This window comes from Strix aluco, chromosome 18, assembly GCF_031877795.1.
Source record: "Strix aluco isolate bStrAlu1 chromosome 18, bStrAlu1.hap1, whole genome shotgun sequence".
NCBI classification, from domain to species: domain Eukaryota; kingdom Metazoa; phylum Chordata; class Aves; order Strigiformes; family Strigidae; genus Strix; species Strix aluco.
The window spans coordinates 598,737-624,171 of record NC_133948.1 but is presented as its reverse complement, the minus strand read 5'-3'; the positions used below and the strand labels follow the sequence as shown (position 1 = coordinate 624,171).

Genomic DNA, 25,435 nt, shown 5'->3' with positions numbered 1-25,435 from the left:
ACGGCGGAGGGGCCGGGCAGATCTCGGGACACGGGATCCAGCTGTGCTGCCGATGGATCCCTGACTTCTGGACATACAATACATATTTATAGGGTCTCCTCCGTGACAGGAATGCCTAAGCCTCGTGCAGAAAATAACTCAAAGGACATAATTAAATCAGTTAAATGGCTTGGGAAAAGAGACACGGCTACAGCCAGATTTCAACTCTCAGCACAGTCTCAGGGCACAGGGAACAACGATTAGGGGAGCAAGAACTATAAAAGCTCTCTGACCAACTCCTTGCTTTTCTTTAGTTAATAAACTATAATCCCTGCTTAACACTGACACAGACCAGAAATGCGCCTCTGAGCACAGAGCACCGGGACGAAGGCAAGTGTTCAGGGTAAGCAAGCTCCGTGCCAGCAGCACCAGAGGTCACGAACATTACCAGACGACAAGGGAAGGCAGCACAAAGAGTAGGAAATCAAAGATCAGTCCGTTTATTTTCATCTGTTAACGTGATGCACAGCGAACTGCGAGCTCCCACCGGCTCCTCGGAGCCAGGAGCTGGTGCAGGAGGGGCAGCTCCGGCTGCTGGCAGGAGCGAAAGGAGCCTTTGCACAGAAAATCTGGCTGTTGGGACACCGCCATCGCGCACCAGAGGAGCCGCGTGAACCCAACTATTAACAGAGCTGATGGCCAGCTTTACTGGAACAGCCAACGCAGTAAAAGGAGCCATGCTGTGACACCAGGGTGCCGGGCAGCACCAAGGTGGCTCCAGCCACGAGGGCCCGTCCCCTCCGGACACGCTCCAGAGCCAGAGGTGACCAGAGAACAGGGAGAGGGCACAGCGCGGCGAGCAGGGCAGCCTGGAGAATCCCAGGTTTGGGCAAAGCCCGACTGAAGCTGCACCGAACATCTGAAATCCCCCGCAGCTGAGAGGGGCCTCCCAGGGGTCACCATGCCGCAAGCGTCTCTGGGGACGGGCTGGAGGAGGGGTGGGAGCCAGCAGCGGGAATGCGGAACACCAGGAGCTCCCGGCTGCTGCGCCAGGCCCCGGGCCCGCAGGGCACCGGCGGAGAGGGGAAGGTCTCATCTTCTGTGGGTTTCCACTGTGAAGAAGACACTGCACAGCTGCCACAAATGCTGCTTGTATTTCTCTCTCAGGATCAAAAAGAAGTCCAAGCTTAAAAACCACCGATACCGGAAAAGTCATTTCAATAATTTCAATGGCTTTGAGCTGAAAGTTGGGGAAAAACATGCACACTACTTACACAGCAAGGAGCAAAAAGCTGTGAAAATAGATTTATTTCTCAGAAGGGTTGCATACACAAAAAAGTAAAGAAGTTATTTACTTTTAAAGCTAGAGTTACAAAGTATCTAACATATAATTACCAGATTTAATAAGAGAGAATGTGTCAAAACAAAACAGCTTTTTATAGCCAAAGTTAACAAATTTCTGTCTGCTACCTCTATACCCAGCTGACATAACGAGGTGAGCTCAGAGATTACGCTTCTCTTCCATAGTTTTGTCCCTTCAGGAGTATTAAAAGCATGGCTTGAAAATTAAGCAAAGCTTTCTCCCTCAACGGACTTGAAACGGCTCTCAAAAGTTTCATTTCTCCATTTGTGCTTTCAACGTTGCAAAAATATACAGAGGGATCAGATGGAATACAGTGTCTGGGTACTTTATTTACCTTTCAGTGCGTTACCTGTGAAGTTCCCAGCTGAGCTCACAGAAGTGCTGGCGGAGGCGGGTGCAGCACGGGGAGGCGCCGCGGCTCACCCCGCTGCCCTGCACCCCGGCAGGGGCGATGCAGCGCCGCGAGCGCCGCGCAGCTTCCCGCACCTCAGCGCACGCCGAACAGATGGGAAAAACACGTGAGGCTGAGCAGCGCTTCTGTGCTTCCCGCATGTGAAAGATACGGAGGGTTGTTTCGTCAGTTCAAAAACAACGTGTTTGAACGTTGCCTGGGCTATTGCGCTTTTTTTGCTTTGGAAAATACCCTGCGACATTTCTCCTTGGAAAACTCGCAGGAACATGAAAGGAGTAAGAGTTTGAAATTGGAGTAACAGAGATGAAGGGGTTTTTAAGAATCTTCGTTAAGAGCTCTAACCTGTTTACTTCTTATTCATAGAATTCAGCTCAAAAATCTTGCCAGAAGTTCTGTGGCAGATCCAGCACTCTGGCTTACAACAAGGGCAGGAGGAACCTCCTCTTGTACCAGGGATCCCCCGAGCCCGGGAAGGAGCCTCCTCCAAATTCAGACGCGCTGCTGCTCCCGGGGGGGTTTGTCTTTCCTCCCCAAGCCCCGTTTACTGCAGACGGGGTGGCTCAGCAAACCTCATGGGTGTGCTGCCTGTGATAGCAGAGGAGAAATGACTTCACTAAGAAGATGTTTCCGATCGCTCCGCTTAGCTCCAACCTTGGCGATCTCCGTGTCGGTCCCTGTCGGAACCGGGGGCGAGGGGCTGGCTCTGGCTGCGGGGCTGCCTCCCCGGGAACCAGCAGAGCCGAGGAGTGCCAGGAACAAACCGCGTCCCCAGGCCTGCCCCGAGCCACCCGGCTCCGCGCCACAGCCCTGGCAGCGGGGAAGCCCGTTGTGGGTGAGGAGTTCCCCAGACAACCGGCAAAATCTGTCCCGATCCTCACGAGGCCCCGGGCTTACCTGTACATGGAGAGCATCGTTTTGCTTCTTCACATCTTAGGGGGAAAAGGACTTGCTACAAAAATTAACAAACATGGTATGAAATATACAATAGCCACCATTAACATCATATTTATTGTTATTTAGTTGCTCAGTAAAACATATACAGATATGTACAATATGCATGAATACAGAAGACTGCACTTTACATATTTAAAAAAAAGAAAGAAAAATAACACTCAATTTCATGAGCTATTGTCACAGTCTTCCAACCAAGCATTTAAGAAATGAATTTAACAAGAATCAAAAAAAAAAAAAAAAAAGGATTACAGGATTGCCTAACACACAGCAGAGTCAAGTTTTCATATTTTACATGTGCAATAACATTTTTCAGAAGAGTTTGCTATGCAGTACGGATTACCAGTGTTTTGAATTTTTTTTCTTTTCCATGAACCAAATTTAGTACAAAGAAATAACATCCTTTTGCTTAAGGCTGTTTTAAAGCTGTAATATTCTTGGGTAGTGAATAGTGATAAAGTTATAACTGCCGGAAATCACAGCCTGCAGTTTCATCAGTCAGAATCTATGAGCGGATGGACTCAAACCAACAATTTTAATAGAGAATTTCTAAGACAAAATTAGACTATTTCCTCCATTAGCCTTAAGCAATAAAGGAGAAACAATTCTATAAAAATGGGTTATGCTCTTACACACCATCCATTGAACAGCTGTGAATCTAGTAGTTGAGAAAACCTTACACTGCAGCTTAACAAAAATAATCAAAATTTACCAGTTTTGTTTCTGTCTGCGTTCCCCACCCCCCCACGTCCTCCCGCCCTCCCAGCAGCCGGCCCGTCGCACTGACCTGCGCTTGCCTTACCCCTTCCCTCCCCGCGAAAGCTGTGAACGTTTTGCCTTCCTGGTGGTGCCTGGAAGCCCGACACCGCCCCTGGTTTGGGAAGGCCAGCCAGCCTCGGAGTGACCGCCTAGACATACAGTCTCTGAAACAGTTCCCTCAACGACCCAGATGACAGATTTCTGATGCTCATTCCCTTCCACCCTAACCACACAATGAAATCCTTACCTATTTGATGAAAGTCACCATAACTAAATAAAAATGAGTCTAAACCCTCTCTCACTGATGCTCTAACAACCGAGCTAGAATAGCAGAGAACTAGTAACCCTAGGGAAAAGTGATCTGGAGAAAATTCGCAAGAGTATTTAATAAATAAGGCCTATTCTTTCCTTTTTTTGGCAAAGAAATGTTTTATCACTCCTCCCAAGTTAAATGCAAGAGAGATTTTGCTCACTTTGCTACTACATTTTGACTTGAAGACCAAGCACAGTTTCTTTTAACAGCTACAAAGGGAGCCAGTGAGCTGGGCCAGGAGGTCGGTGTCAGCCAGGCTCCCCCTCACCTGGCACCTGGGGCACGGGGCTGCCTGCGAGAGCCGAAAACACCCGGCGAAGCTGCAATGCGGCTGCTGTTCACAATATACAGCAAAGATTGTGCACCTCTTAACGGCACACTCACCACGGTATAACGTCCCCCCTCGGAAGCCCTGTAGGACAAGCAGGGGCGAAGTTCACCTTATTCTGGCTTTGCCCGGTCATTCGGGGAACACATAGCTCATAACATTTCACCCTCTGGGGCACCAGCTCACCCTCCGAAGGAAGCGAGCCTTGAGCCGTGCAGCTCAGCAACAAGGGCTGCGAGCAGAGCTCAGGCCTCGGGGACAGCTCAGCTCTGCCACCGACGTGCCTTTGACCCCGCTCGGGGTGACGCTGCCCGTGCCTCAGTTTCCTTCTCCACAATGAGTGCAACTTACCTCTTGTACAACAGGCTTTTACCTACAGCTCTCAAACATGCTTCAGCTGGAATTATTTTTATTCAGAAAATCAAATCATTTCAGTTCTTACCACATAGGGCTATGCTGGTATTTTATCTACGTTAAAAAATAATCAGTGCATTCAGTGTCAAATTAATGGAGAAGATGAGTACAATGAAATTACTGCAGGCAACACAAGCTTTGCGACAAAGCTCTAGCCTTCTGCATACGCTGTCAGTACCAAACACACCAGGTGATGAGCATGAAGTGATGCTTCTCCTGGTCAGTCACATATACCATTCCTGTTCTGATCTTTGGCAAAAAGCAAAGAAACCATAAAAGCGCGGGCTGGTCCTGGCATTGCTAACAGCTGCCCCGAGTAGAGCTCGCAACGTCTCCTTCTGCTCAGTTGATGATGTCACTTAAATTAAGCAAGATCGAATGGATAGGAGGTTAGCAAAGGGATTGCCTGTGACCATATTATTCAGCAAAGCTACATGGACAACAAGGCCCAGAAGCCAGGCAACCACTGTTTTTAACTCCTCGATACCTAAAAATCCCGTCCTGCCACTGCACCCACCTTGGGGCCAGGTGGGAGCAGCCCCAGCAATGGCTGCAGCTCCCCACCACTGCTGAGGACACGTCCCCTGGCTTCAGTACAGCCCGGCCCCCTCATTTCATGGCATTTAAAACTGTTGGGATTCCATTGGTTTTCAAGGAATTACTTCGACTTTCTGTTTCTATGAGCAAGTGAAAAAGCAAGTCCCAAGTGGATGAGAACAACTCCAGGAGCGACGCACAAACAGCAGAGAGCAAACCAGAAGAAAAGGGTGGGCAAGACCAACTGAGTCACCACCTTTCTACTTAAAGGAGGATTTATCTTTAAAAGCGATGATCTGGGACGTCTGATGCAGCGTTCACTGAAAGGTCTCTTCCTGGTAGCACAGGGTGTGCATCCCTGACCTCAGGAAGCCTGAAAAACCTGTTCTCCTCAATGCAGCATGAAAAACCAAAAACAAAGAGGTAAGCCATGAGGGCTGCACTCTGGTACAGGAATGCCACCAGGCCATGAACTCTTCCTAAATTTTCATCTCTAAGTGCCCAGACACGGTATCCTGTGTCAGGGCATGTGTTTCACTAGGGTTACCCCAAGACCCACCCAGATGGAAGGGGCAGGAGCTGTGCCCCCCCCCACCCCCCCCAGACACAGACCCCCCTCAGCCCAGCAGCCCCCAGGTGCTCTGCTAGGCTGAATTTAAAGATAAATCACAAATTTGGGTGAACCGGGACTTAAAGAAAAGGCAAAGAGGCATCTTCAGAATGGGGGCTGACAATTATTATTCTACCAGGAGATACCTTCCTGGGGATGGTGATGTTTATTCAGGTAGCACACACACCTACAGAAGGTACGAAACATCCCATCCTTCTGTTCCAAACCAAGCAGGCATGAGGCAGCTCCACAGCCAATTGCTCCAGGATGGGCAAAAATCCTCATCCTCATGGCAGCTCCGGCTTCAGTAGAACAAAATATTGAAAATCAACGTTCAAAACTATCCAAATTTATCCAAAGTCAAGTCACTGACCAGACCCATAAGAGGAAATCAATCCATGCATGGTTAATAAGAGCACATTCAACTAACATTTCCAAACACTGTGAGTCTCTCTGAAGCCATGTATGACCAAGTGAGGATTTCAGACCACCCCGTGCCATTGGCATTTTAGGCAGAGTTTCCTCTCCATTGGTGTCTACTGAGAACATTACTTCAAAATAATTCAAGGCCCAGCACAATCATCGAAGATAAAATACAAAGCAGTATTCAAACTCCTTCCCTTGAGGAGGGACACATTTTGTGAATTCATGACAGAAGTAAAAAGTAACCCTAGAGAGGCCAACCTTTATTTCACAGCTAAAACCTAAATCTCTGGTGATGTTATTAAGCTTCAGGGAGCAGAGGGAAGCGAGCTGGCCTGAGCAGGGTGGGACGGCTCACACCCCTGTACACAGAGGATACACAAATAATGGACAGCATTACGTAAAACCACAGGAGTGTCGGATCATCGTGTCAGTCATGTTTTTATCTGGTTTGCTTCCAACTTTCTTCTCAAACGAGTATTATCTATCACAAGCAGGAAAGTATGGTTTTCCTTTTATTGTGTGCATCCAGTAACTCTGCTCTTCAATGCGTGGCAAAAACGGGGCCTCAAATGAGTTCGGGGGGGGTCTAACGTGGGGTCTCCCTGCCCTGGCACATTAGGAAACACTGACCCGGGACGTACAGCCCCCTGCGCCCCCCTGTCTGGGCCATCCCCCAACCTGGGGCACCCTGCAGACAAGCGCATGGGACGCTGGAGCCCGCGTCTGACCGACAGCATCTTCCTTCAGCTATAAAGGGGCAAAAAATGGGCAGTGGCGGCTGGCAGGGCTCTGGGGACAGCAGCCACAGCTGGCGGCGGGCCCAGCCCAGCCCAGCCCACGCAGGGGGGCTGCGACGGCTCGGGGGGCTGGTTCTCTCCAGCGGTGATAAAGTGGGAACCGTGGGAGCATCACCAGGAGCAGGAGGCTGCGGCCACGCTGGGGAGCATCCCCCGCTCCTCCTCGCGAGCACAGGGGGGAGCCTGGGCGTTTGGTGGAGGAGATAATGACTCTTAATTATTAAGTAAACTTCCTGTTAGACTTATTTAGAAAAACTTCTCTCTACCTTCCCCGGCTGTGCCTGAACCAGCCCGTTCATGACAGAGCCCCGTCTCTGGGCTTCACCAGGGTAAACACAGGAACCAGCGTCCTCGCCTCGCAGGGGGAGGCGGAGAGCAAGCGAGGCTGAACGTTATTAATAACAGAACATCATTTTCTCAGAAAGGGCAGGCTCGTTGCCTGAATATTCAACAGAGCATTAACTGTTTGGTTTGTACGTGACTGGCAAAAGCTGGGTGTCAATATAATATATAATATAATGATGACCATTTCACTTTAACCGGCGTTTATTCCTGAACTGCTGTTCTTCAGGATCACCATTGTAATAAGCACTGAACAAAGCAAAACAAAAAAGGAAAAACAAAGCAAATGAGGAAGAAAAGGAGGAGGAGGATCTTTGTCTTATTATGACATACGTGACTTGGACATACGCTGAGATGAAAAAGGAAAAGGCCTCATCTATAAATGTATGCCAAGGTTACAGAATAATGGGAAAAAGTGGTCTAGCAGGAAAATCTTAAGCAAAAGTGTGCTAACTGCAGAAGGGTTAACACTGGTAACATACTGTGGCAGAAGATTAAAAAAAAGTTGAGGTTTACTTTAAATTAACCCTTTCCAGTCCATATGCCACTAAGCAGGTACCAACCTAGAAAAATAGTCCACCTAGCAGTAGCGGCCCTTTGAAATTAAAAAGAGAAAAAAAATAATTTCTTTTGTTCAAGTCAGGGCGGCCACAAAAGTCCCAAATCTGTTGGAGATGTCCGAGTGCAGGGACCTCCACGTCGGCACCGCAGTCCGGCCCTTCGCCTCGCCCACGTCGTCCGTGCAGTGGACTGAGAGGCACTGCAGGTGGCTGCCCGTCTGCGCCGCCGCCGAGGTCTTGCTCGGGGGAAGGTCGTGGGCTGGAAAGGGTTCACAGAGAGAGCGTTAGGAGAACCGCGCAGTGCCACCCCACCGCCTCGTGCAGCACAACCCCAGCACCTGGCACGGCCCCGCGCCCCTGCCCCTGTGCCCCGGCTCCTGTGCCCGCCTCCGGCTCAGCTCCCTCTTCCCACCCCACCGAGCGCCTTGCCGGCTGATTTTTCACTGTGCCAGAAAAACACCAAAAACGTTCTTCCACATGCACTTGTTTCACAGTAAACCAGCAATTCATCTGAATGCTGGGGATGTATACACGACTGACTATGTGTGTCCTGGGTTGCAGCACTCCCTGCGCACCCTCCGCTATCTGAAATCGATGAAACTTCCCCAAGAAGGAAACCAGCCCCGAACCCTCCGTGTCCTCCAGGTCATTCCCACTGTCCATCTCTTACAGGCACAGGCCTCCCTGGTCACCTCTTTTAATGAAGCACCACGATAACATATTTCTTAGAGTTTCTTCATTTTAGGACTTTGTATGATCTTTAGCTACCATTAGTTTCTGTTAATCACAGAAATGAAAGAATTTAACTGAAACATCCTAAACAATGTCCCAGGTCTTTTCCCTCTGGATTTTCCAGTTAATACAAAGACTTAACTAAAATTGTTCCTTCCAAACTATACTACCATGTACTCATGACTCGTTCCCACTGTCACTTCATTATTTTTCCTCGCTTCCATTCTTAATACTTTCAAGTAATCTTCTCTGTTGCAAATGTATTTTTCTCATCTTCAAGATGTGCCTTGGTGCGTGTGCCCTCTCCCTGCCCGACACAGCCAGGGACATCTTTCTTTCATCACCTTACTCGTCTCTGAAATCAATCACCTCTTTAGTTCTTCACTGCTCTTAGTCAAATCACCAAAAAAAGCCCAAAGACAACCCCCCCCCAACTTTATCCCTCCCCCTGTAAATCCCCACGACCTTGGCAGCCCCTCCATGGGGTCCTTCCTTCTCAGAGACCCTCTGAAACACCGAGGCAGCGGCCGGCGTCCGCCCCGGCAGGGCTGGGCAGCCCAGCGCAGGCTGGGGCTCGTCCCCCTCGCCCCAGGAGGAGCCAGCCCAGGACACAGAAAACCCTCTGGGAGCTGAGGCAGCCCCAGGAACACCCCGAACGTCACTGCTTCGGCCAGGGAGGACGTCCGAGCCAATGGAGACAGCCCCCAACCCCGGAAGGAGGGCTTTTGTGGGATAAAAACAGTGAGCAAATAGAAGAAGGGTGCAAGGCAAGACAAAAAAGCCAACAATATCTTGACAGGCAGCCTGCAGTTCCCCTCATCCACCATTTCGTTCATGTTCACCCAGCAGAGGTAAGAGCAGAGCCGCTGCAGCACTAGCAAATGCAGGGACCGTAATTTCTCTGATAGACCCTGGGACTTCCCATGGCGCAGGGCTGCGGGTGATGCAGCAGCGTGCCAAATATGCCAGAAAATGGCTGTGAATGTTTAACCTCCTTAAGAGCGTCCTTCACACCGTCTTCCTCATGCCCCACAAAGCTGAGCGGGGCGGGTTTACCACACTGCATGGAGCAAGTTGTATTTGTTTCACTTAACCAGCCACTACAGACACAAAACAGGAACTGAAAAGCCTGTTACACGATCACAGCGGTATTAAAAAATAATCTTAAACTAGTCTGGAAGTCCCTGGTTTAAACTGGAAAATGCTTTTAATGCTCGATTATGGGATGCTCGTATTCAAAACAGTATCAACACCATACAGAGAAACTAATTAGAACCTGGGGACAGGATGCTATAAGCAACGGGAGAAGGAAGGGGCTCCCGAGCAGTGCTGCTGCCTGCTCAGCCACACGCTGCATTAGTGCAACCATGTGCAAAATCAACACAAAGCCGCATTACACACCTCAGCCCAGCGCAGCCGCTGCTCCAGTAAAGAATCCAACACTGGCAGGTCAAAGACGCTCACGTTCTCTGAACTCCAAAGTGGATTACAGTCGCCTGTAGTTGGCGTTAGGCTTTTTCAGTCAGTTTTGATAAATAAGCAGCACCGAGGAGCTGAGCTGAAGCACAGAGTTGGCCGTGTAATACCCAAACGCAGAGTTCTGGCAGGCAGAGGCGGCGTTAGCACAGCCTGGCTTTGCTCCGTCGCGGGGAGCTTTTACTCTTCCCTCTGTCCCCCCGAGCCCCATCACACCCCAGCCCCTCTCCCTCCCCTGCACAGTCTGCGCCTGCCTCTGCAGAGTAACAGCGGTTTTACCTCCCCGGGGGAGCGTTTCCACCTCGGCCCTCGACACGAGGGACACATCTGCACTGCAGAGCTGGTCACACAGGGCAGGGAACGGTACGGGCGGCGCCACCGACACTGGGCTACTGGCTGCGGTAGCGCCGACCAGTGAATCCCAAGCTGACATCGTGGTGCCACTTCAGGAAAATCACAGGGCAAAAAAAAAGACTCCCTGAATAAACACTATTTGATGAAGTGTTCAATTTAAACTTACTATCCTAAATGCAAATATACCTGAGTAACTTTTGGTTTATAAGATATTTAAAACTCCGATGGGATTGTGCAGAGAATTGAGAAAGGGAAACGTTTTTCTTATTTGTACTTGTTCACATCCCTTACAATGCACACAGTACCCAGTATTTTTTATTCTTAGGTCTCCCTGAATGTACAGGACATGCTGGTCTCGGTACCGGAAAAGCCAGCGCCTTGAGATTAGTCTTTGTGACAGCAGCTTTCTTCCTCTGCTGCAGAGAAAGAGGAAAAAGTCCCACTGCTGATCTGCTGTCAGGAGGGGCCCAGGGATCTCGGCGGTGTTTCTGCAAGGAGCGTTCGCTGCAGGGCCCCAGGAGAGCAGCCGCTTGGCCGAGGACACCGACAGAAGCGGCAGAGACAGCACATCCCCAGAGCGGGACACGGCGCCCGGCCGGAGCAGAGCTGGGGCTCCGCTGCGCCGGCACCGACGTCTGCATTGGCCGTGCAGACACCACCGACACCAGCCGGGACCAGGTCCTCCACCGATTAAGTGAGGACGTTCATACACCACAAGCATCTAAAGAATGAAAAATCAGGCTTAGTTGCTTGTAAATCAGCAAATTCCTTCTAAAACGTTTGCTGTGGATAAAATTCATAAACAAGCACCTGACAAAGGAATCGATGCAAAATCTATCCCGGAGTGATGAACAGGATTTTTTGGCCTCAGAGGAAAACCCAAGTAAACAAGGTGAGCAGAAGCTGATCCTGAGTTTGCCACTGTCCACAGGATGCCTAACCCAACACCGCCGCGTGGGAGCTCAAGCTCCCTTGGTCTATTGTTAAAGAGCACAGAAAATGATACATTCAAATCCAAAACAAAAAGAGGATGAGAGCTTGCAGTAAGGCCTGCATTGGCACAAGTGTTCTCAAAGCCAATCTGGAGGGAAATATTCAGTGCAATTTACTTTTTCCCAATGTTTCTGCCTTGACAAAGCTATGATGCTTTTCTGAAAAAACCCTTTGTATTAAAAAACTAAAGTTGTGCTAATCCACCTGATGAGAGTTACGTTCTTAAGCACGCGGTACAGCCTGGTGCTCGCCCAAAACAGTCACACTCTCCCAGCAGACCTGTTTCACCAGCCTTCCTCGCTGTCCCTCTGCCTCCTTCAAACCAGCAGCGCCCCAGCACCTGCCTCCCACAGCGCACGCAGTCCTGGGGTATTGTTAGTAGAGACTGATGGGGCTCAGCAGGTTAAAATTAGTCAGGTAATGCAAGATGGTATCATCACGTCAGTGCCTCACAGTTGCCAAGTTTCAGATAAATCACTGTCAGTCATGAAGTACGCCTAATTGAAAGCAAGGAATTTTCAAACAAATTATGTTTAAACTGCACAACTGCCTCTATTAGCAACTACTGCAAGAAATTTGTAAGTGTTATTAATAAAAGCAACACCCTTCTAATAAGAGCCGTCCTCCATACCCAAGGTCTCGAGACGGTCTGGGTGGAGACTTCCTCTCCAAACTGAAGGACATGACACAACAGAACCTGGGACAGATGCAAGTAAAAGTACCCAAATCGCAGGACAGCGTGTGCCGCCTGCAAACGGCAAACACTGAAGTAGAGATAAGAGATAAAATATCCTGTGTAAGCACAGAGCGTGTTCACATGGAGGGCACGAAACTCAAAGCGATAAAGTGACCAAAGACCAAAAGGAGTCTGGAAATGGCTCAGCTGTGACAGTGTCCTCACCCCAAAAGCTGCCATTAGCACACGTCCTGGCCGCCACAGCCTCCGCCACCCCCGCGTGTGCTGGCGGGTGTTGGGTGGGAGGACACTCACCTGCAGAGCAAAAGCCACCGCACTGCCCCTGACCGTGGGGGCTCCCCCGCCCGGCGCACTCAGCACCCATCCCTCAGCAGCACCCAAGTCGTGGGGGTCCCAAAAGCCAGCGACTGCACGGAGCGAGCTCAGCTTTCCAGCACAGGAAACTGTTTCTGCCTTTTACCCTGATGATAATGGCCCATCCTACCACCATCCTGCCAGAGCAGCAACCCACACTCCCTAGTTCAGAGGGAGATAAAGGCAAGGAAAACCCAGCACCGTGTACCCCAGCCCACTGCGCAAAACTGCTCACGGCAGAGAAAACTCCTGCAGTAATCGCTGAATGCCCTGGAAGTTAACGTGAGGTTCAATTAATATTATGAGCTCAGTTTGCACACAGGCACTTCCAAGAGCCAGCCACAACATCTGGAAGAGCTGGGTGGCTATGGCAAAGAAATATTTGCAAACATTCATTGGAACATGAAAGTGAATTAAGTCCGTCCACTTTCACAGCCCTTACATGCTTCTGTTCAGCCAATATTCCAGCAAGTTTGTTTATTGCAGTTCAAACTGTATGTTTTAGGTAAATATTTCAAAGTATTCTCTGAATAGTTTGCTAACATTCATCCGTTACAACAACAAACAAAAGCAATGGTAAGGATTGTCTCGAGCAGTCGGGACAAGAACGCCAGGCTGCTCTCCTTTACAGCGGCAGATGCACACATTTTTTTTTTTAAATTAATAATACTAAAGTTTGCTTTTAGGTAAAAGCTACACATCAAGCTTTTGAGCAGGCTTCACCCACACGAACACATTTCAATCGTTACGTCCCAAGCAAACAAGCGAACAGACAGAAGCAGAGGCCGGGAAAGACTCACCCAGGCTTCCTCCCATGCCCCGCGTCCTCTACTCTGGCCTCGCGCGTTTAGGAAGCGGCTCTTTCGTTCTGCTCTACTTTGCAAAGCCATGCATGCCTTCAGAAAATGAAAGGTCGCTGTTTGTTTGTTTACACAACACTCATGGCAGCGTGGTGACTACCACAGGAGCCTGGCCAGAAGCCTTGGTAGCCCGCAGCTGGGAGACAGGGAGAAGACGAGGAGTTCTGCTCCACCAAAAAATTCAATAGGCACTCTACAGACTGCTTTTTCACATCAGCTCAGGAAAAACACATTTCTCCCTAGTGAGATTAGATCCTGACACTCTCCTCACTCCCGAAGACACCATGTATACACACTTCCAATCCCTCCAGCTTCCTTCTCACTCCCTCTTTTTCCTTAGCCCACGTTAAGCTGCTATGTAAAGCCTCTTCCCTCATGTAGCATCTTCTTACGCATTTTTTAAAAATAAACATGTTCTCTTAACTGTGACAACCCCACCAAGCACTAAGCAAACCCAGATGTGTCCCAATTTTTAGGCAAGCTAATCCCATTAAAAATGAGTTCACCTGCAATGCTAGCACACATGACGTGCATCATCTCATGAGAGATTAATTGAGGGAGGGATGGTGTGTAGTCAAGGCAACCGTGGATGCTACACAGGCACCGGGAGTTTATGCTGCTCTTCAGGTGCTGCTCATGCCATCCCTCTCATTTTTGCCCAAACCACCACCAACAAAAGGAGCGGGCGGCAGTGACAAGCAGGAGAGTGCAGTCACAGTCTGGTAGGGGTCTGGTTGGGAATGGGTTCCACCCCACATTTCAGCGTTCCTGCGAGATTGAAGTGACAAACAGGAGGTGAAGATCCCTGGAATGGCTCCTTGCCCCAGGGCTTGTCCCTTACACTTCCTCACCGGCTCTGACAAAGCCCCACTGCCCAGGGTCCGGCCGCCCGGCACAGCACGGCCCCGCCACCGCCGCCCTCGATGGCCAGCCAAGCGTGAAGGCCCTGGATTGCTACTGATCTTGTTAAGGCTAACTCAGAGGATTTGGCCAAAACCACTATATTCCCTGATCAGAGATCAGTTTCCCCTCTACCATCTGATAACCACCCTTACAGGATGCGTTAATAGGCTTCTGTTCACTCTGCGCCCGTTAAGCAGAGGCCAAGCTACAATAAGAGGGAATAGATTTGAGTAATGATCTCTTATGAGGCAGCAAACCTACATATAGTGTTTAAAATTATTCCCTTAGGACAAGATGTTTTTCACCAAATCTCCCACATGACAGTTTGACATATTGGTTCAGGCACATAGCTCTGCATTTGTATACAGTATGGAATCATCTTTTTCAGTTTTCAAGAAAAATAAGGTCTGAAAACATTTCATGTTTCCCTGCACACTGGACCTAGTCTCCACGGATTAATTTACTCCTAAAATTGTATTTTTAAACACAACCAGTTCAGTTGTGTGGATAAACAAATGAGCCATCTCCTCCCACACCGCTGTAGCGCTGACAAAATCCTGGACAAAGGCATTTTCTTGACCCCAGTACAAGCACATGTTTTGCATTTGTTTATAAACACAAACATGGCACCTGCCACCCACTTTCTCCATGAACTTGCACCACTTTCAGTCTTCGTCACCTCCAGCAACCTGTACCCCACTTTGGACTGGATCTGTTCTTCTATTTTATGCCAGGGGGCAAAGGCTGCCTCTGGCTTTGGACCCTGCAGCACCAAGCCCCATCTGCTCCATTGCTGAAACCTTCCTCTACTCTCATTTTACTCCTTCATTTACCTGCACAATTTTTAAAGCCCCTAGGATACGTAAAGGTGCTACCCCCCCAAAAATGAACAAAATTAAAGGATGTTAAGAAGAGTTTGTGGTTAAGATGAACAGCTGATGCCAAGGACTTGTGATAATGAGCACAGCTGAAACAGGGACCCGGCTATTCTCCTCTTTGCTGACCAGGAGCGCTGTGCAGATACCCCAACTCCAGGGTATCGGCCACATCTCATTGTTAACATTTTAAGAAGTCATTTGGCCTGGTCAGTCCACAGATGTACTGCTGAGACCCAGCCAGCTGAGCTGCACTGCGGAAGCCGTTCTCACAAAGGAGGGAAGGCTCGAGTCAAAAACGTGTGCAGGGCACTGAGCGCTGTCCCACATCACCAATATATCCTGCGAACCAGGATTAAAGCGTTTGACTTTGCTGCATCTAACCAAGACACACTCACCTGAAGGCAAGGCATGGCCCGGCCCAGCACGGCCTGACCCAGCAGAGCCCGGCCCAGCCATCCCCGCTCGCTCACAGCCCACCCACCCTCAACGCTGAGAGCTGCCCACCCCGCCAGCAGCCCATCAGCTCTGGCAACGTCCTCTGACCCTCAAAGCCTCTTCCCCCACAGACAGCGTGATTAACTGGAGGTGCCTGCAACTCTAAAGGGAGCATAGATCAGCCCACGCTGCAAAGATGTTTATTTTGCTTTTGGTGGTCTCAGAGCTGGCACGGCGCTCCATCGGTGCTCGCTGCTTGCACAGAATTTAGATAACAGGAGACAGAGAGTGCTTGCTGCGAATACATATTCTTCTTTTTTCTCCCTTGACCTCTTTTCGTGTTCCTGTTTTCACCGGGAGCAATGGAAGGATGTGCACACCACGACAGGGAGGCTGCCCAAACCCACGGCAGCGTTAAGGGTTTGCTGTTAGGGCTGTAGGGTTACAGTCAGACTGCAACGTCCTACCCTGCAGCGCCAGCACCGACCCGGGGCGGGTATCACTTGAGGACAAACTCAGACTGTTAGCCACATGCCGGTGTCTGAAGAAACTGGTGTAAACACCATTAAGTAGGAAAAATGCTAACCCTATCAGTGGAAAAGTTGGCAGTCATCTCACACCTCGCATGACCTTGAAGACGCAGAATGAACGACGTGTAGATGAGGAGAGTGCCATCGCTGCTTCACAAAACGCGTTTCCTCTGCCCTGCCGGGAGGAGACAAGAAAGGGGAACACACAGTTCCCCACTTCACTGCCCACTGCCCAGCAGGAGAGCAGCACATGCATGGCTCTGCAGGGAAGTGTGAAACTGCCTACACTCTGGAAGCTGCTGTTAAATTACTGCTTTCCAGCTCTGTGACTCTCTGAGAAGAAATAGGAGCCCCGTGTCCGAGGGGGAAGCCCCATACCTTGGGACAGCACCAGCTCCTGTGCCCTGCCAGACAGCCATGGGGACAACGGACTGTTTTTAACTCATATCCTTCCTCTCTTTTGGCTATTTCCAGTTCCTCTTTTCAGTTTAACCCATCAACTCTTAGGCCAGCTTTACTGCGAAATACGCAAACCGCAGAGGGGAGTTCTGCCTGTCCCCCTTGCAAAGAGGCCGATGTCGGAGTTTTGGTTCTCACATAATAAAAGATGGTTCCTGCAAACCAGGTCCCATCACGACTACAGTGCTCTAGTGCTGTTTTCTGCTAGCCTGGTCCTGCCTTGCCCCATGTAGGCAAACCACAGCTCGTGTGTAACAGCCACTGAAAGCTGAGTTACTGACAGCCAAACTTTCAACCATGGTCTAAGCCAACCCAACCCAACCCAACCGCACAGCTCTGAACTGCCGGCCGGGCTCCCCAGTGCCATCACCAACACCGTGCTCTCCTAAGCTCTGAACAGTACAAGAAGCTACAACCCTGCCCAAGTGAGGAAAACTGACCTTAAAAGTCAAACCAAACAAACTGCCACCAACAGTCAAACCATTTCTGGACGTTTCCAAGGGAAAACAAACAGGAGTCTGGCAACCGCAGCCCATCCCAGCAGAGCCAACTCAATGCTCCCGATGTTCATACGCTGCCACCCGAGACCAGTGAATCCTCTGGGAGCTCTCAGTTATCTTCCAGGGACTGTCCTTCTCCCCCCACAAAAAAATGAGCACTTCTGCTCATCTTGGAAAGGAGCTAACTGTTAAATCCCTCCCGCCAGCTCCATCAGATTTACACTCAGAGAGCATTGGGAAGAAGGCTGCAAACGGCTTCTCCTAACGCTCCCTCCAAAGGAGTGCAGCTGTCTCAGCCATGCCCCCACCTCTGCACCCAGCACCCATTGTGAAAAGGAGAACTCCTCGGTCGGAGTGAATATTGGCTGACTGATCCCCTGTTTTCTCTGCTGTTGGTGTACATCGCTCACTTGCACTAACTAAATGCTTTGAGCCTATTTTCACCGAGGGTAACAACCCACACATCCATGATGAGTAAGGAAATGCTGCTTTTTGCACCCAATACTTTCAAATTTATTTCATATGTACGCAAATTATCACATGGCAGCTTTATGCACAACTCCAGCCCATGTGAAATCCATCTCTCAACAGCCATTATGTGCAAGCAAGTAAAAGGTTTTTCATAAAATCCAAAGTGGAATTTTCTGCCTGCACAGAAGTCATATGAAATTGTTCAATACACCCTCATTTAACTAAAACCAGTTCCTGGACACCGTCTAGAATTATTTCAGGACAGGCCAAAATTGAAAAAAGACACAACTTAAATGTTCTGCATTAAACTGCCACCTAGTCATTTACCAAGGAGCTACGCCGATCAACGGTGACTACTGCCTGCGTGGGACCGCCTCGCCGACCTGCCCTCTCCCGCTGGCACCACACAAGTGCCACCACAGGTCCATGCTCCTGAGAGCTGCCTTCACAGACTGTGTCCCAGGCTACCGGGTTTTATCGATCCCTGAGTTGGTTTTCCCCATTATGATGGAACCTTTTAATGCGTGCTAAATACTGAAAAATGGCTCAAGCTGGTCAGCCGCTGCACCATCACCACCAGCTTGACTCTTCGCCAGGGGATGGGGCCCAACAGAGCAATATTTACTTGAGCCATCAATTCATTCCATAACCTGTCATATCATTTTAGTAGGTTTTGCTGCCACTCATTTCTTCTTGAGGACACACAGGTCAAAAGTCCCAGCATCACCTTCAGCCTAATGCAAGTTTCAGCGTGCAGAGCAGGCCTCCAAAAATAGCATGAAAATGCCCACTCACACTGGCAAGGGAAGTGGGTGTATTAATGGGGTTTGTAAAGGCAATGAATAGATGGTGATTATGCGCAGAGTGCAACAGAGGAGGAAACATGTAAATTCCAGCTTTCGCTAGTCAGATTTGTGCAAGAGCTTCTACATAATTGCTGGGGAAAAAATAGAAATGACAACAATAAGTAGGATATTTAAGCCCTGCATATTATACATGGAAATCTCTATTTTCCTTAAATGAAGTGAAAACAGAATGAAAGAAGAAGATTCCCTCCAAAGAACTTTGTTTGTGGTCGCTTAGTTTCAGGATGCAAATTAAATGAGTACTTGTTAGCCAAGTGTAAAAAAGGGAGTTTGTCTCTGAAATATTATCAGTCTCTTGTGAGGCGAAGGCTTGAATACAACTGGCCAAAGAATTTCATGTGTTTAGTCGCCTTGTTCCCAAAGAAATCAACAGGAGCCGTGTGCTCATATCCCCGAGCCAGATCTGCACCCAGCTTGACTGCCAGGGCCGGGGATCGAGGGTGCTCCGGCTGCCCACCCCTCCGTCCCCCCGGCTCCCCGCAGCTCTCCCTGCAGCTCCGGGAGGTGCCTCTGTCCGATCTATAACTCACAGTTACGAGACCGTAACACAAAACTGCCGCAGGCAAAGTCAATCTCTCCCAGGGGCCTCACGCATCTGAGGCACTTGCACACCAAGAAATGGTGATCACGTGCATTAATGCTCTGGGTTAAACCACGCGAGTTCAAGGATATTCGTGAAAATACAACTGGAGTTTACCAAAGGCTAACAGTAAGTGAGCAGGAACAGCATCCAGGAGCTTTAGGTCTTTTATCCCATTTATTTGTAGCATTACCTTGAAATACATCCCATTCCTCTTTAGTACACCTCCAGCTGCAGTTTGCTGTCTCAGAAGTAGCAGCTTATATGAGGGGACCTTGGGAAACAACCTCTGAAATCAAAAAGAGCTCGAACAATTTCACCACTCACAGAGCAAGAGAAAAGCAAGAGCAGAGACCCCAGAACAAAGCTGGGTCTCATCAAGGCACCCGCAAAGACGCGGTCAGAGACAGACACCCCTCGGCCCGCTCTGTGCTGAGGAGCACAGAAAGCAGAGGCACAACACTCCAGAAACAATGGTTTAAAATCCCAGTTTGTGAGTCCCCAGTAATTCATGTCTGAAGAGTCTACGAAACACAGAATTGTCAGGAAGCCTGAGCTTGTCAAAGAAGGGTCAAAATCTCTGCTAAAAAACATTTAAGTGTTTGCAAATCAGACTGATACCTGATGCTATCAACCCAAAATGCACTTTCTGGGTAAATTCTTGCTAGGTCTTTTCTGCTATAGAAAAATCCCAAATTCTGGTATACCCCAAATTTTGTTTTGGCTACAGAAAGAGATGGAAATGTTGCTGCCATATAATGGATTTGGTACATTCAGAAACATCCCATAAAGCAGCAGAAAGGTATGGTGATTCAGCTGGGGGTCATAAATCTGACGGGGGACCAGGGTTAGTTTGAACAGTGTGTTTTAAAATTAAATCTATCTGAAGGAAAAGAAAAAAGATCATCAGATAGAAGAAATATGCAACCATGTGACGGAAGAATGGCAGCAAGGGAAATTCACCTTAAAAAAAACCACACAAAGAAACCTGGCTTCCTTAGGTACATCTGTAAGTGCCACTATTAGGATAAGAAAAATATAAGCTCATCTTTTTCTTCCAATTGTCACATCACTGTGGAGAGTCTTCACGAAATTCTCAGAATAGCAACGAATCAGGAGCAAACAGCTGTTCAAGCAAGAAAGTCACGGGTAGTCAGACTTTCACTGCCTCAACAAAAAATTAACTCTAAAGTTTCACAGGTCAGTAAATCAACAAAATGGGCCAGCACAACACAGGCCGGACAGTCTCATCTTCAAACCCAAAGCTGAAATATGGGCCCGTGTTCCCTTTCTAGCCATATGCTCATGTGATTTATGACCACAACAATCTCAACACCCCTGGAAAATGAAAAAATGGCAACGAGCCCACCCCACCATGCTGGCGGCCGTGTGGGCTCTGCCCTGCGGCACACGGTGAGGGGACGCCCCGAAGCACCGGCCCCCCCCGGCAAGGGCAGGGCAGCAGGGAGGGGGCCAGGGCCAAGCAGCACCTGAGTGCCAGCACAGGGGAGCAGAGCGTGTCGCTGGGGACCTCGCCCATGGGAGGTGGCAGCTCATTCCCGTCCCACACGCAACTGTGCTGCCCTGGCTTGGTCCGTCAGTGCAGGGCACGGTCAGGTCCCTTTGGCCTCGCCTAAGTTACGACACAGAAGTGTGCTATGGCACATCCATCACCCCTATACAAAGCACGTAGCACAGAATATTGTTGCGGGGCTGAGCTGATTAGGCAACAGCTAAACAACCTTCCATGCACGTGGTCTGCAAGACCTTTAAAGCTTATGGACACGTCCATAAAATCAGAAAAAAGCAGCGAGACTGAAACCCTTTTGTGAAAGGACTTTGTTTGCAAACACAACCCCAACACTCACGGGGTGACTGCCACCCCGCGCCCCCACCCCTCCTGCCCCTGCAGAGGCCCGTTCGCAAAACGCGTGCAAGTCCCACACAAACACCTCACTACCGAAATAAAGCCAAATACAAAGAAGCTACCACGCAACAGCGTAAGGATTACCTTGTAACCTCCGCCTGCCGCTGGCCCAAGCAGGGCACTGTTTGCACTCTGAGCTCTGTCAAACTGGGCAAGACTTGGCCCTTCAGAACACGCTTCACTACCACAACACAAATGCAAAGGTGGCACCGAACAAAATCCTCCACCCCACCACTGAATCGTGCCTTTCACTCGCACAGGCGGGGCGAGATGCAGGTAGAACAGCTTGAGTCATGCAGCCAAAACCCTCACTAACCCCCCGCTACCACTGCAGCATCAGCCAGGGCTGCTGCACGTGTCAGCCACTGCCCTACACGCACCTGAAAGCCTGTGAGATACCCAGTCAATTGGCCCAACGTCAAAACTGGTTATTCTGCAGGCAGGGGCATTCAGACTGCTCTTTCGGTACCCTCTGAGTGGCAAACCCCGAGCCACGCCTCTGCTCAAAAATGTGTTTCCAAAGAGCAGCATCGTGCCCTTCGTGGATGAACATTTTGTTTACTGGCCAACACTCTGAGAAACACAGGGATCCATAACAGCGTGGCAACACATGATGCTATCCCCGTCCTTCGCAGAGGTTTGGATCCACGCAGCCTCGTCCTCCAGTGGCAGAGCTGCCAAGGCCGGGGAAGTGTTGGGGCTGCCGGGCTCAGATAAGGGGGTGAGTGAAACGGGAGCAGGAGCGCCCGTCACCATCGGGGCCACAAGGATACGTGCACGAACGGAGACTGAACTCAGCGTCTTCACACACCCACCTTGCCCCCAGTCCTCCAGGTCTTCTCCGGCAGAAGGCAGCTGTGCTGAAAGAGTTAATCTCGCCTGGAACAAACATATCTCCGGTTTCTCAGAAAGTCAAAGGCTGCAGCGGAGCTGGGCTGCCTGCTCCCTGCCTGCCCTGCCTGCAGCCTGACCCCTGACATTTCCACTCTGCTTCTCCCTGGCATGGAAAACTTAACTGTACACAAACAAACAGGTTGGGAGGACAGATAAATGGAAGACAGAGGAGGGGAAAGGGAAGATTTTGCAGATTCCTTGTCACAGCCCTGATTAAATAATAGCAGCCACCACCAGATGTGGGTACGGGGCTGGTGTTTATCAGTAAACTCTGAAGTCTACAGCAAGACATCTCTGTTTAATTAATCCTGAAAGGGTCCCTTCCCCCTTCTACATCCCAGGGAGGTTTGAGGACTGGCAAGTTTAAAGATACAGCGAGTCCTTTTTAGCTCTTTTCCTTACAATACCCAAGGGCAGAAAGCGCCTGTTTAAAACCACAGCCAGGATTTGCAAACTCTACGGCAAAGACTTCCATCGCATGAAACACACAGGCAACCCCCCCTGCGAGGGTATCTTTGATTCAGTCGTACTTAACCCTCCGATGCCATATACCCATCAAGTAATACAGTTTCACAACGACCTGCTGGAAGCGTGCACACACGTACTCATAACCAGATATGGGTCTGCAGATTTTACCTGGGCTTGGGGTCTCCTGCCATTCTTACAGAATACCCATTTTCCAAGGGATAAACCTGTTCAGTGCTCGATGCAGTTCTGCTGTCCCCTGGTTTTGTCCAATTTTCCCATTACCCTGGTGGCATCAACATCACTCAGTGATGGAAGAGCTTGCCCATACACACGGAGCAAGACAACTGCAAACACTCCTGCCCCTGGGCTTTCACTTAGCATGGGGAGCCTGGGAGGACCTTCCAAGGCACCTTCCCCTTCAGAAGGTCCCCTGCCCTCTGATCCAAGGTGAACATTGCTCTAGTGCAGGGCACCACGATTTAATCCACCAACCGTGAACAGTCACAAAGCTGGCAGGTCCCTCCACGCCTCAGCAGCGGTGGGAGAGGAGCTCCGCTTTCACCCCACCACCGCACTCCGAGAGCCTCAGCGTGCCAGCGAGCACCCGTCACAGCAGCGAAGGAAACCCCTGTCCCTGGGAAGCGGACAGACCGCCAGTACACGTCACATAAACCAAAAAACAGTTTCCGATGGAAGTGGCCTTGGTAAGCGCTGGCCAACAGACAGCAGTCAGGGAGGGTCTGGGAGCAGAGCGCTCGGCCCCGGCTCAGACAGTTGCCTAAAAACCACCCACCTGACCAGCGACCGAGGTGCTGGCAGCCGTGCCACCTCCTCCTCCTCGCCCAGCCGCAGGGACACCAGGCAGTGGAGCCGGCCGACAGAACAGCATCACTAACACAGCACCTACTATTGGTACAAATAGCTGTTAATTTTCACATATATTTTTTAAAAGTTGGCCATGAGAGTTCATCCTTTCCTCTCTTCCTTTTCCTCAGTAACCATAAAAACAAGCATTAACGTTTATTTAATCATTTATCTCCCCCCATTTTATCTTCCAACATTTCTCCAACTTCAGAGAATAGGGACACACTAAATGGAAAAATCCAGTTTTTCACATTCTTCTTTTTGGTAAGAGAATAAGCATTATTTATTTTTTTTTAAACTCTCTTTTCCATTATCTTTCATTTTTTTTCCCAAAACTTGTCTAAAGCTGAAGAAGCTGGCGGTAGAATTACAAAGATTTTTTCTTTTTGTGTGGCGTAAGTTGCAAAACCAGCAAATGACAAAGTGGAAGAAAATCTCTGAAATAATGATTTCTGGTACAGTCACAAGCAAAAAGAAGAGTGGGGAAAAAGGGAAATTTTGAAAGTCTAAGTTCAAGTTGTAAAAGAAAGCTGTATTTCACATCAGCTTTATAAAACTCCCAGGAAAATAAAACGTCAAAACCAGTTATTTTCTTGAAGATCTATATTCTTAAATACCTGTTTTCAACACAGTCTCTTTTTAAAAGAAGTATTGGGATGGGGGATGAACTGTGATGAACTGAAAAATGTCTCTGTCTACCCAAAAAAAAAAATCATTATGCAATGACAAGAGACAATCCAGTATATAATCAAAGACAAAATCCTGACATGTTCAAAGAGAAAATTATTGTAACAGCAGTGACTTTGAAGACGAGAAGGGGTTTTTTGACAGAAACAATGGCCATCAAGATTTTTACTGTAGCAACCAATGCTTAAACGCACAACTTAGTATGCAGCGTGCCCGCCAGGTACACAGCACCAACAGCAAAAAAAAAAATAAATAGTGACGCATAAGAAATTCACACCTAGAGCGGAATCAAGCAGCACTCTTTGGATGGTTCACCACTCACACAGGGTCGCAAACACCTCTCATGACACGCAGCCTTGCCCTAGGGCATGAAACGGCCAACGCACAAGTCTGAGAGCAGCCCACAGTTTGGCAATCGTGTTTTACTTCTCAGATACAGAGTTTTAAATTTCCTAACAATACGATGGCTCCACAAGACCTGGACACCCGGGTTCAGCAGGATCTTTTCACCTGAAGAGAAGGGGAAGGGCCAGTTCTGCACGGTGACAATCCAGACCTCTCTATCCGCCTGTGGTTTTGCCCTGCAGGGGCCTCAGCATCCATCGGGATTGCAGAGCACTTCTGAGGAGTAATAAAAAAAGCCCCCGGTGTAACACTATACACTACACTGCACATTTTCAGTGCCACCCATGAGAAAGCAGACTGTAACTATCCAGAAGTGTTTGCCTTCCAGAGTTATTTCAAGCAATCATTTTTGTGGGCTTTTTTAAAATTTCATTTTACACAAAAACTTGAGAGTTTTTGTACAAGTTTGTGTAACATCCCATTAATACAGAACTTGTAAGTTACAAAGAACTACACTGAAATATTTAAATTTTCAGCCTTTGCTTCCAGGGAATTGCATATTTGGCTGTAAAAGTCGTGATTTGCAGTCTTCGCTGAACTACTGTGATTCACAAAAAGTGAATCACAAAAGGGAAATTTTGTGACTGAATAAATAGCTATTATGTAACCCATCTAATGAGGAGTATAGTATTTTTCTGTTCTTTGATTGGAAGACTATCGGAAGACGACTGTAAGTAGTCAAAGCCTCACTGGCTATAAATACCCCTTTCGAAAGCAGAATTTGGATTAAGCTCAGTGTTAGTTCGGAGTAAGAGTCAGAAAGAAAACAAACAGATGCCAAGTCTCTTAAGGTATCAACCCAAACGGAAAGTCACAAATGTATATGAACTGATAACTACTTGCTGAGGGAGCCTGAGAACGCATTTTGAATAATGAATCGCAGAACTTCGTGGTCCGTTTCGCAGCAATCTGCAGATGGGTGGGAGGGGGAACCCGCCGAAGCCCTCCGCTCCCTCGCACAGGCAGCGGCCGGCGCGGCGTGTGCCCACTGCACCGGGCTGCCGGGCTCCCGCCGGGGACCGTCCTGGCCCCGCCAGCACATGCGGGGCTCCAACCTGCCAGGTTTCATAAAGAGGAATGGTTTGAATGGGTCACTGCTGTCCTCCCAAAAGTAAAAACTCTGCCAGAACACGAGCTGCCTCTACCCCGGCCCGAACCTCGCTGGGCAGCCGCTGAGATGCACCCGGGCCAGTCGAGCACTAAATCCCCCAGGAGTAAGTGCACAAGGTGATGTTCAAGAGCGTTTACTTGGCAGCTCCTCCCCAACTTTCCAAACAAACTAAGAGATGTGGACTATCTCCTGCATTTGAC

General features: G+C 49.2%; 1 protein-coding gene across 1 annotated transcript in view; it reads right to left on the bottom strand.

Moving 5' to 3' along the window:
* Nucleotides 1–2,743: 2,743 nt before the first annotated feature.
* The window catches only part of MN1 (MN1 proto-oncogene, transcriptional regulator), a 40,029-nt gene continuing 17,337 nt past the window's right edge, over nucleotides 2,744–25,435 (bottom strand). The window contains exon 2 of the mRNA XM_074843934.1: nucleotides 2,744–8,050. Within this exon, the coding sequence (XP_074700035.1) occupies nucleotides 7,866–8,050 (185 nt within the window). The 3' untranslated portion in view covers nucleotides 2,744–7,865. The remainder of the gene's footprint in view (nucleotides 8,051–25,435) is intronic.